This window comes from Oculina patagonica, unplaced genomic scaffold, assembly GCF_052425735.1.
Source record: "Oculina patagonica isolate OP01 unplaced genomic scaffold, crgOcupat unplaced167, whole genome shotgun sequence".
NCBI lineage: Eukaryota > Metazoa > Cnidaria > Anthozoa > Scleractinia > Oculinidae > Oculina > Oculina patagonica.
The window spans coordinates 1714-14091 of NW_027557705.1; the positions used below are offsets into that span (position 1 = coordinate 1714).

General features: G+C 36.7%; 1 protein-coding gene across 1 annotated transcript; it reads left to right on the forward strand.

Annotated features, from left to right (window-relative positions):
- Positions 1–263: 263 nt before the first annotated feature.
- On the forward strand, positions 264–10939 carry LOC144640027 (protein hobbit-like). Its single transcript, XM_078499266.1, has 18 exons — positions 264–328; positions 984–1082; positions 1674–1733; positions 2028–2124; positions 2367–2437; positions 3658–3797; positions 4102–4177; positions 4464–4560; positions 5011–5109; positions 5444–5515; positions 6465–6520; positions 6719–6857; positions 7868–7964; positions 8631–8727; positions 8828–8908; positions 9626–9697; positions 9769–9863; positions 10633–10939. Exons 1-18 carry the CDS (start codon positions 275–277, stop codon positions 10922–10924), a joined length of 1794 nt encoding a protein of 597 aa, XP_078355392.1. The 5' UTR covers positions 264–274; the 3' UTR covers positions 10925–10939.
- The last annotated feature ends 1439 nt before the right edge of the window (positions 10940–12378 follow it).

Here is a 12378-nt window from a genome sequence, read left to right on the forward strand (position 1 = left end):
TAATGACGTGAGGAGTTCAGAAGGAAGATGAACAAGGGATGACTTCTATATATTCTGATTGCGCTGAAATTGAAGCAGAACATAGTTAGGGGTGCTCAATGAAATAAAGGCACAAACATAATAAGATTGGTATTGGGAGATTTTAATTGGAAAGAGGGTGCTAAATCAACTCATAACAATATCTGTCATTGCATTTATCCCAAGTATAGTATAGTTCACACTTTAAATAAAAACTGTTTCAATTGATTTTTTTAACAGGATTATTCAGGTGGAAATGATGCAAGTTTGTTTTCCTTTCTTGTTCAACTTTGCTGCCTCCAGAGATGAGGTTAGTGTCTTTAAATTGATATTTACATAACATTGCAACCCCCTAAGTTAAAGTTCTCCTCAGGGGCCATTTGGCAACTTCCTTGAATAGGATAAAGCTGCTAGAATTTATGAGGTTGGCATTCAGACAAAAACTTTTAAGTCACTTGAGAGATCTGTTCTATATCTGCTAGCCGGCAAAGGATCCAACAGACCTTTAGCAACCTATTTGTTATTCACTTGTGTTCATGCAAATTGACCTCGAAGCCTTGTTAGCATGTGCAAAGAACCAAAAAAAATAAATGCGAGGCTTGGAGGACAATTTGCATGTACACAAAAGGATAACAAACAGGCTGCAAAAGATCTTTTGCCACCTCACCTCCCCCAGAGTTAAGACATGTACAGGAGGTGCTGACAGTCATAGCCACATCCTTCTCCCTTTTCCTCTTCCCCCCCCCCCCAAAAAAAAAAAAATGCACAAATACACTGATAATATCGAGTCAGAATGTACCAGGTACATTGGTTTGCAAAATTCAGCCATATATTTGAGCTTTCAGTAGGAAAGGAAAACACTCTTTTGTGAAGGAAAATATGCTACTTATAAGAAAGGTTGCTTGTAGAACTTTCGTGTTATTTCTGATATTGAACTGATCACTAAACCATAGTTTTCTTTTTAGCTTGTCAATGTGTTTAAGATGTTAAAGTCACTTCACAAAAAACCCAAGGATGAATCTTACAAAGAACCACTTCCTCCAGATTTGTGGATCCATTTTGAGGTGAACCATTGCAATTTTTAGTTTATCTTTAAACTACAATCCTGGACAGAATGTTGAAGTCTTATTTTGTTTTGACATATTTAAGCTTATAAAGGATATGCTGCTATTTCCCCATCTCTCTTCCCCTTCCTCAATGTTGTTTAAAATCAAGAATCATGTGTCGAGTATAGAAGCAACTTGCTGATTCAACATTGAACAGGGCAAGTAGAAAAAGCCAAAATTTTCAAGAATGCTTTTGATAGTAGCATTCAAGGAAGAGTACTGTGTGATTCCAGAAAATATCCATACTCCCACCATGAAAGGGCATTGTAAATTCCAAGGGGTTTGGGGGATCTCAAAAGCCAAAATTTTGAAAGGAAAGTTTGAGGATAAACTGAAATTTCTGGAGGGATGACAGGTGGGGTTTCAAACTAACACCCTTCCATGGGGGAGGTACGAACAACACATTTGCAACAAACTATCGTTTATCTCAACTAGTTTATTCAGTTGTTTAAGAAGTGTCCAGTTATCATACAAGATTTATGGAAATGTTTAAATTGTAATAATCTCAATGTACTGGTGCTAAAACTTAAGAAATGTTTCAACCAACAGAATATAGCTTTTGAGATGGAAGATGATCCATTTGAAGTCAAGCTAAGGGACAACTATGCTGTATGTTATGTTTTTTATCTTTTTGTGTTTCATGCCTACAAGCCCTCTTCATTTGTAGGCCTGTGTTGTTTTTTTGTTTTTCTCTGGAGAGTTGTAGTATTAAATTAAAATAAAAAATTTTAACTTTGTTTTCAATGGTTTTAAATTGCCTCCAACCAAAATAACCACGTATCAGTACAGTGACAATATCTTTGTTTAACACCAAAGTTAGAACTACTCTATTTTTGCCATTCCTCTCCACTTCTATTTATAGACTAGTTTTGCCATTTATGTGTCATGTCTTGTTCTCCTTAGCTACTGCTAGATGAGATGGAGCAATGGAATGAAAGACAGCAGCTATTAGCTGCCAAGTTGGACGAGATTCGAAAGAGACCTGGAAATTTATTAACAGGTTGGGCTTTGGTGAAATATCATGTAACAGAAAATTGTAGTTTGTTTATTGGTTTACTTAGTTTTTTATTGTTTGCATAGAACTGCTAGTATAAAATTAAAACAAGTACATTAATTAAATAAATTTAATATACAAATTACTTATTAATAAATTAATAAGTTAGTGACATATGTACACACATGGGTCTTGAGTTTTGGGTTCTTAAATTAAACTTCATCTCCTGGTATTCATTTTCTCTGTAGTGAAGAAGGAGGAAGAACTTAAGAGATCTTTAGAGGAAAAAAATTCTCAAATCTACATTCGTCGATCACAGGTAGGCCCCTTAATAGTGTTGACAAATGATGCCAGAAAGAGTCTATATGTCTGACAATACTGACGTAAAGGAAGCACAGCGGTCAAATTGTTAGTGTGTTGTTAGTTTTAATGAAGAGTTTGAGAACAACAAGTGACCTTAGTTTTAGCCACTTAACTCTGCAGTCTTTTCTCCACCTATCTTTGAGTCCCAACGGAAATTAAAAATTGTTTAAGAAAGCCAGTTTGAAATAACAGGGTTGGCATATTTTTTCAAAAAAATACAGTCCGACCTCTATTAAGCGGCCACCCTCGGAACTTTGAAAAGTGGCTGCTTAATAGAGGTTCAATATAAATTGGATAGGAATGGAAGTAAACATTATGTTATTGACTCTATAAAGCAAAATGCTTATAAAAAGTGAACATATATGAAGAGAAATCCGAAATACATTGTAACAAAACATCAAGTGTATTTCCAGCCCATAAATAGTTCTAGTTCTAACACAGAGGGCACGTAATTGAAATGTACAGTGTTTCTTCGGGTTGACAATGAACAGAAAAATATGCAAAACATTGTTGACAAGTTTCTTAGGCCTTTTTGCATCAACAGTTAGTATGTAAAAAAATTTAGCTCAAGATATTTCACGGACCATATATATCATCTGCCCCCTTTTCGCTTGTAAAGATAATTTGCTGGCCACTTAATGGAGGTAAAAACCCATATAAATAATGCACTTGCGACAGCAAAAAGGTGACCACGGCCACTTAGTAGAGGTGGCCGTTGAATAGAGGTATCAAATACAGCAGTTTAGTGACAAATAAATCGGGACTTTGGAAAGTGGCCGCTTAATGGAGGGTGGCCGCTTAGTAGCTTATAGGTGGCCGCTTAATAGAGGTCGGACTGTATAATAAAGCTCATTAAAGCAATGGCTAAGTTGTGTCCTGACTATTGGAACTTAAATTATACTTTAATAGGTCAACACTTTTGTAGAATAGTACTGTGAAATTGCATAGTTCAAATAAGACTGTAACAAATAGTGAAGTTTACATGGTCTCTAGGACAGTGTGGCTGTACTAACTCCCACAGTTCAAGGTATCAGGTTCAAATAACAAGCTTACTTTATGTCAAGAGAAACTGCAAATTGTTTGAGATTGCAGGGATCTCATGAGCACTGAGTTTGAAATATAAAGGGTGGCATTCTAGCATTCTAAACAAACTGACATCTTCTCAACTTGTAACAGACACTGTATGATCAGACCCCCATGAGAACTACTCTGCTGATGTGGGAATTTCAAGGCCTGGATCTCATAGTGCTGGCGGATGAGTCTTACCATGACCAGGAAAAGGCAACTGAGGTTATGAAACAACTTAACAGTGATAGGTACGCTTTTTCTACCAACTATGGCACTTCGAGATACACTTCTACAGCTGTACAACAGTAATTTATTTTATCGTATTTTTCAAAGGATTATTCCTCACAGCACTTTTTACTAGTGTCATTGTTGCCACATACTTGACTACTCATAGAGCTTTAAAATTTAAAAATGTGTTCTATAGTAGACAAGGTTTGCTAGCATGGATCTAGGTTTAGCCATAGCTACAAACTCAGTTACCATTAAAAGAGATGGTGACCTAATTGGTCTACAAAAAGTCTACGGGTTGATATTATTACTTTTCTCAACTAGCCCATACCCAGCATCAGGACTCAAGTTTTCGACACTTTGGTGCCGCACAGTTCAAGGAAAACTTCAGTCACACAAGGTTCGTTGTTTGTCCGTTATTCCTTCTAGGAAATTAATTGTCATAATTAAATGTGGTTAATGGTTGCATTTCTTTACAGAAACAGCAAAGCAGTGTCTCAATTGTACTATTAAAAAGTAATGTCAAAAAGCTGAAAGCCAAATTGGTCCTAAGTTAATCTAACAAATGTATGAAACATTTGAAATAATAGACAGTACTAAATATCTCCAAGAGACAGTCAGGTGACTTCATATTTAATTTTTAGACTTAATGCAATACAATTTAGCTTCTTATTTTTTTGTTTCAGTGTTGTCTTAGAGATTTCCCTGAAGCAATATTTACCTCACAGTCTGTTGAATTAAAGGGAACTCTTCTTGGTGCAGAACAAAAACCTGCTGATAGAGGTATTTTCATTATGTGATGTGTTTATTAAAGACAGGTGTGTGTACCTGCAGTATCATTTGTTGTCATTTGTTCTTCAGTTGTTTAATGAAATGTAATGTTTAAAGTGCTACTGCGACTGAAATTGAACCAGCAGTATAAGTGTAGTCCATTATCCCTAATTTAGGGTAACTCCTACTTTTTGGTAACCTTATCTTTTCCATTGTGAGTTTAAACAAGAAGTTCTGATGCCATGTGGGTTTACTTTCTAAGGGCACTTCAATCCACTGCAAACCACGACTGATGCAAACTTCTAAATTTGCATTTCACAAAAAAAGGTGTGAAATGTTTAAGATAGTATTCTCAGTCGGTCATGTTAATACTTTACAAGGCATTTCAAGACTTGGAAAATATAACTCAATCAATGTAAGTTGTGTTTGACATTAAAAAATGTTTTGAATTTTTTCCTTCAGCTAAGCGAGAAGCAGTGGTGGAAATCGGCAAGCCTTGGAGCAATATAACGATTTCTCGGAGTTTAAGTTCTCTGAAGTACTTTTATGATTTGAAATTTGGTATGTAGTTGTAAAAAGGTTTTCATATTGAAGCATTTAGGCTCGTCATGTACATTGTAGGAATTAAATTATATTACTCTGTAGGTCAAATACAATCCATATTTTAGCAGTTTCCTTTTTTACTGTTAGAAGTTAACTAAAATCTAACTGAGGGTGTCTTGTGTAGTGGGTGCATTAATAAGTGAATGACTAGGCGCATGAGGAGGGAGGTAGTGTTTGATGAGTAGGTTTAGTAACAAGCCGGGTTGGTAAGTAGGTTACTTGATATTTCTCAGCTGCTGTAAAGTCAATTTCTTTGTTTTGTTTATGTTAAAATTCTTCTGTTTTGCCTCAGACATGGACACTATGGAGATGGCCTGGGGTGTGGACATTGAACCTGTGTTGGCCATGGTTTCTTTGGCATTTGGTAAAAAAAAACAACTTACAGTCTGTACCTATCTTATTTCTCTTTTCCTTTTTGCGCTGTAGTTTTAGCAGTCTTTATGTTGTTGAGTCCCTACCAATAGCTAGTCTGTCCTTGTGAGAACTTGTGAGAATAGAGAGATTTTCAGCATTTTTAAGAGAAAACTGTCTAGTTTATTGCAGTTCAGTACTCGTGAGATATTTAAGCTTTCTGTAGAAAAAACAAAACTACCTTACCGTTACTTATTTTCGCGGTTACTTAATTTCGCGAAAATGGAACGAGCATATTTCGCGGAACTTAATTTTCGCGTTTTGGCCAAAAATACGTAATTAACGTAAAAAATACAATAGAAAACGCTTAAAATAAATTTTCCCAGGTCTTTAATTTCGCGATTTTTTTAAAATCGCGAACATCGCGAAAATTAAGTCCCGCGGAAATAAGTAACAATAAGGTAACACCCCCTTTAACATTTGATTGTTGGATGTAAAGTAGAACCCCGGTAACTCGAACACGGATAACTTGAACTACCCCGCTAACTCGAACTAACTTCCATTTCCCTTGGACCCATTTTCAGTCATTTTTACTCGGCTAACTCGAAAACCCCGCTAACTCGAACTGTTTTTCATTTCTCTTCAGAGTTCGAGTTACTAGGGTTCAACTGTAATTCTTAATTTACTAGCAATAGATGGGTTGAACTTTATTGACAAAGCACAATTACACACAGTGGGGAAGAATTGCGAAACAGAAATGTTTTAAAACAATGAGTGGCGCTCTGAAACATTTCTAGATTTGAGCTGTCATAAATGCAGGGTTTTTTAGAACTTACATACATGTTACTGCTGTGAGTTCTTTTTTCTTCTTTCCCTGTGCACTGTGCATGGAACTGCAGTGTAGGGAATGTAGAATACGGTTTTACTTTGAATCAACAGTACATGAAATGTATTCGTTTCAGAAAATTTGAGCTCACCAAGCCGTGATGCAAGCAAGCCTCTTCCTTTCTTTGACAAGGTAATCCACATCACACTTTCACATAAAATATTTGTTTTGTTATTATGGCGCAATTTGTCCTAAAGTTGATTATGTACAAGAAAAAATGCATAACTGCAGCACAAAACACACAAAAGTCAGACACCATCGATACATTTGCATGCCATCACCTCCAGCTGCATATTAAGTTTTTTTTTGTTCTTACCCTTGACTCCATAGATGCGTCTCCTGTACCATGGCCACCTTCATCTTGCTATTAATGAGTGGTACCTATACTTCAGTGCATCCAGGAATCCTTATGATACCACAGAGAGAATGCAGTGGGAGTGGAGACAAGCTAAATTTGATTGGACCAATGGTAATGACATTAGCGATCTAGAGACATATTAAGAACTTGTTTTTTTATAATTCTGTGTGAGAGGCGTGGTGAACTAATGGTTGATGCATCAGACTCCAGATTGAGCTGTTTTATGATGAAGCCCTGGCCGGCGTCATTGTGTTGTGTTCTTTGGGAATATGCTACTCTCGATGCCTCTCCCTACATAGGTGTATGAATAGGTAATGGTGAATGAAATGCTGAGCGCTGGCAAGGGTGTCATCCTGCAATGGACTAGCATCTTATTCATGGGGGGAGTGGGGGGAGGGAAGGGGAGCGAGAAAGCAGAAATACTCTTTACTACTGAAGACAGAGATAAGCAAAAGCCTGAATGGTCACTAGGCTAAAATGCAGACCTAAACGTTTACTATACTGTCGGTCGCTTTACAATTGTGAATGTACGTCCAATTTTAGGTCAATTGTCCAAATGTACCCTCGAAGTTACGACCATTTTAGTCGCCATGGCTACTAAAATTTTGGAGCTGGCGACTAAATTGGAACTGAAGTCACCAGCCTGGCGACTAAATTGAGAAGAAGGATTGAAAGTTAGAGCTTAATTTAGCGACTGAAATTTTTCATTGGCAACCAAACCTGAGCAGTTGGTGGCCAAATGGCCACTAAGGAAAAAATAAACTTGGAGGGTTGCAAATGACATACTTCATTGCAAAGTTTTGGACATCTTATGACATGTGTAGACCAGGAATAAGTGTGTTCGAATTGCATTTATGATAACACCACCAAAGATTCAATTCCCAATAAGATTGAAAGTCAGTGCGAAATTGCAACAGCTCGTAAGATCACTCTTTTCTGCTTTAAAGTGAGACATTTCATCAGAATTGTACTGCTAATTTTCAAACAGACATTTCACATGCATGGTACCCCTATAGCAGCATGTTGTCAAACTACTCTTGAGTGTTACCTGCTGTTAACTCTCTTCTAACTACCAAGTAGTGCATCAATAGTAAAACACATTCTCAATTGTTATTGTATAGGTCGGATTGTCATTGAAGGTGATTTTGACTTGCATACCAGGGCAGCATCAAAGTATGATGATCGACGGGTTTTGCATTTGCCTGCAATGAAATTGAGGTTAGTATAGGTTAGAAAGCTAGCATTTTTACTCATAGTCTAAATAATTTTAGGCATGCAAAGGAATTTTTTTATGGGTAGGTGGTTGGTAAAGCCTGGTTTTCACTAGCGATGCAAGGACAAGAGCAAGCACAAACGCAAGCATCAAAATTCAACGTGTTTGTGCTTTTGCTTTCAACGAAGCCGTATTCACGGTAAAATAAGAGCTGCTATGCTTGTGCTTGTGCTTGCGCTTGTTCTTGCGTCGCTAGTGAAAACCAGGCTTAATGGCTAGTGTTTAGTGCATTGGACTACCTCGCACTTAAAAGCTCCGTGTAAATGTTGTTCCATCCAGGTAGTAGTAATACACACATCAGTTTAGTTCTTGGCTTGTGAATGAGCCGTTAGTGACCACATTTTTTTCGAAACACTTCAGTTACCTCAAGGATTTAATTTGTTTTAGGCCCCACCTTGTCATTGATGTGACAAGATGTAAATGGTTGTATACTACAGACATTCTAAATAGGGAATAAATCAATACAGTCATTTCGGGATTTTCTTTTTTGCATTGAAACAGTGTCATTGTTGGACAAGGCTATCAATCTTATATTAAAAAGCATCGCAATGCGAATGATATACAACAGTGAGCTTACTTACATTTCCCTCTTATATCTGTTCTTATCCCAGCACTAATGTGAAGTGGCATTGTCAAGGAGATCCTAATGATCATCACTCAGTGATCCAGTGTGCTCCAGACAAGATACCACAACTGGCTCCTAACCAAGTATGTATGAAACAACAGTGCACCATTACATGTAGCAATGGGAGATGAGTCAATGGACCTTGATTAACTGCAACCTGATTTTGTTTTTTTCCTGTAATAGGCTCACGACTCCTATGCAGCTTTTAGGTCGCAGAACCTTACGTTGGACATTTCTCTAGAGACAGGATTGTGCAGTAAAAAGGTTTGTCTTAGAATAACTTGCTCTAAACAGTTCTTCTAAAAATCAATCTAACAACGCATTTAATGGAACTTTTAAGAGTGTCAATTTCTTCAGGCATGATCCAGCTATAACATAATCTCACTAATCAATATAATAAGTAACAAGTCTGTTCTACTGTAGGTTGCATGTTCAAACATTGACAGGGTTGGGTGCTTGATTTTAAACGCTTCTTCAGTGTTGTGCCACTTTCTGCAAAGCACTTGTTGTCCTATCTTAGCCTGTCAGTTATATTTGGCAGATTGTTTGAATGTTGCATGTCAACTGATGTAATGTTAGGCCACTTTGGTGAGATTGTGTCTAAGGGCAGGGGTTTTGAAAAGCAGTGTTTTTGTTCAGTGATGTTGTTATATTCTTAAGCAATACACTTTGCTTAGTTACGATGACTGGAAAAACCTGACGAAATGCTGGGTGTACTGTTATGTTCATTTATAAGCCACACTCGGACACTCGTACATAGTCCACACAGTGGACAAGCATTGTAACCAGTGGTTACTTTATGCTATGCAGAGCAGAATTTGATGCTGACCCTCCAATCCCTCAATCTTCACAGTGATCATAATGAGTAATCACGCACCTTCAATAGCTGCTACATCTGTTTTGGTGCTTGAAAGTAATTTTATTTAGTGTGTTGTTTGTAGCTATTTATGCCTTTTTAATTTGAAATTTATGTCTTCACAGGATCATTCTCAGAGTGACCCCCCTACATTGTTCATGTACGCCAGCACATTTAGATGGTTTCAGAAATACCAGGTAAACCTGAGAAAACATTTATTGTTGCATATCTGCGATTAGAGAGACTCATTTGTGTCATTTGCTTTTAGGCTGTAGTTTTGTGGTATGTGTCACGACCTACCAAAAGAGGAACGTATTTCGGACGCGAGCGAGTGAAGAAGCGATCACTTGGAAGACATTATAGGTTGGTACTTAATTCATCTAAAACATTTCTTTGAACCATAAAGTATAGAATGCCCTTTAGTGTGTTTATTTCCAGTACATGTGACTGTTATGTGTTGACATCTTTCACATGCAGTGATCATTTACTTTATAACTTGTACTTACAAGATGTAATTGAGGATAAAGTTGATAAACATGCACTTGCACTAGTCAGCATTGTCTACCCTTGCAGCAAATGGGTTCCTTACATCTGATTAATGGCAGCGTAGAAGACACAGTTCTTTGTGCTTCCTCTATTTCACTTTACGTCTGATAAAAGACTGATACCGTAAAGTTCTGAAAGCAATGTTCCTCAAAAGTAATAGAGTATGAAAATGAGTCCAAAGAACATCATCCTGTAGTACTCAACATTTCAGTCAACAATTACATCAGAACAGAGTAATATAAATTATTTCTTTTGGAATGAGGTCATTTACAACAAACATTAGACCAATTTGGTAAAGCGTGTTGCATCTGTCATTTCCATCGTATCTTAATAACAGGTTAAGTACTTTGTGAGGTCACTACTTATAGAACGTCGATACTTTCAAGGTGTCGTTACTTGGGAATTTGTTAACAGGCTTGAAATTTTATCACTACTTTCAGAGGGTCACTATGTTTGGGGCTTGTTACTTTCGGAGCTTTACAGATCTTCTAAGCCGGCGTAAACCCGTGTAAATGTCAGTTTAGTTGGACTTTTTAAAAGGAAAGAGAGATAACTCTTAACTCGATCAAATTGCTACACACTGCAGGGAGGTGAGCCTGTCACTTCAATTTCCCGAGTTCTCTGTGTGGTACTGGGGCTCATTCACTCAGCAAAGAGGGTTTGAGCTGTCACTAGGCAGTGGTTACTTGGAGACCACGTACAGTCTGTCTCTTAGAGAGTACAGTGATGGGTTAAAACGGAGACCAGCGGCAGACTGGAGTGCAGCCAAACTTCGCAGTGAGCTGTTGGATGTCACGTGTCATTTGTATGGTTTAGAGGAAGTGGATGGCAAGGAAAGTAGTGATGAGTACGCAGAGGTGGGTACCACCTTATCATAGTTCTCAGTTTTTCTGACACCAAAAAAGAGGAAAATAAAATATCCGTTTTACTTAATCAACTTTAATGGTAGTGTAGAATTATTGTTACTTTCTTTGGATGGATGCCACGTCACAGGTTATCCACTGCACAAGTGATGAAGGAACTGTAGGAGTAGTGTCTTGCCTTAGGACTCGGCACAGTGGCTTAGGCAAGGCTTGAAGGCTGCACTCATTGTCTATAGTCGAAGGCACTAACTGTGTGTCAAAATACAATAGTGTATAGGTTAACAACGCTGTAAAGTGAAGAAACACATATTGTTTAATGAATATGAGTTTATTGCCATGCGAGGGTGACCAGTTTGCATCAACATTATATTAACAAGCCAACATTATATTAACATTATATTAAAAAGCCTTGAGTTAAAAATAAATGAAGAATTAGATAAAGTTAATCAATGGCTACAATCAAATAGGTTATCTTTAAATATTGACAAAACTAATTTCGTAATGTTTCACCCTCCACAAAGAAAACCTCAACCAGTTAGTTTGAAAATCTCAGGTAGGCCTGTGGAACAAATGACCTATGTCAAATACTTAGGTCTTATCATTGATTGTCATTTAAATTGGAAAAAGCATGCACATGAAGTGAGAGAAAAAATTTCAAGAGGTATTGGCATTCTATCTAAACTAAGACATTTCGTTACTAATGACATCTTTACTCAGTTATATTATTCACTAGTGTATCCCTTTCTTACCTACGGCTTAATTGTTTGGGGTAACACCTATACTACAACTCTTAAACCTATTGTAATTCTGCAAAAAAAGGCAGTACGAATAATTACATTTTCCAAACGAGATGCACACTCCAGCCCTCTATTTTCACAATTAGGCCTAATTAAATTCATGGATCTGGTTAGTATTCATACTGCCCTTTTTATGTTTCAGTATCATCATAACTTACTACCTAAAGCCTTCGACAATTTCTTCTTAAGTATATCATCTAAACACAGTTATAATACTAGGCTAGCATCAAAATCAACCTACTATATCAATCGTGTTAGAACTAATTATGGCAAATTTAATTTACACTTTTCTGGTCCCTTCATCTGGAATAACTTGGATGAAGAACTAAAAAGTCTATCTCTTCATTCATTTAAGCAAACTATGAAAAAGCGTTATTTAAGTACTTATGGTTAATGCTGGCTTAGTATTTTAATTTTCTTTTCGCTCGTATTAAACTAATATTAACAACTTTTAGTTCAAACATTAACTGGTACTGTTTTTCTTTTTTTTTTCCCATGTTCCCTTTTTTCCCTACTTTTCTAATTAAATTATCACTTATACATACTTAGTTACATTGTACTTATTTATTTTTATTTCATTTTATATTTTTTTTCTTTTCTGCATGGTACTTAATTACTTAGTACTTGTCTTATTTTACTTTTGTCTTCTTTTATGTACAACCTTGTCAAAGC

What these genes read in the sequence shown, in the direction of transcription:
- LOC144640027 (XM_078499266.1), top strand. Translation starts at nt 275, where the DNA reads ATGATGCAAGTTTGTTTTCCTTTCTTGTTCAACTTTGCTGCCTCCAGA. An exon ending in AAACAACTTAACAGTGATAG is followed by an intron (nt 3,798 to 4,101) that starts GTACGCTTTTTC and finishes TTTCTCAACTAG; the next exon opens with CCCATACCCAGCATCAGGAC. An exon ending in CAGGATTGTGCAGTAAAAAG is followed by an intron (nt 8,909 to 9,625) that starts GTTTGTCTTAGA and finishes ATGTCTTCACAG; the next exon opens with GATCATTCTCAGAGTGACCC.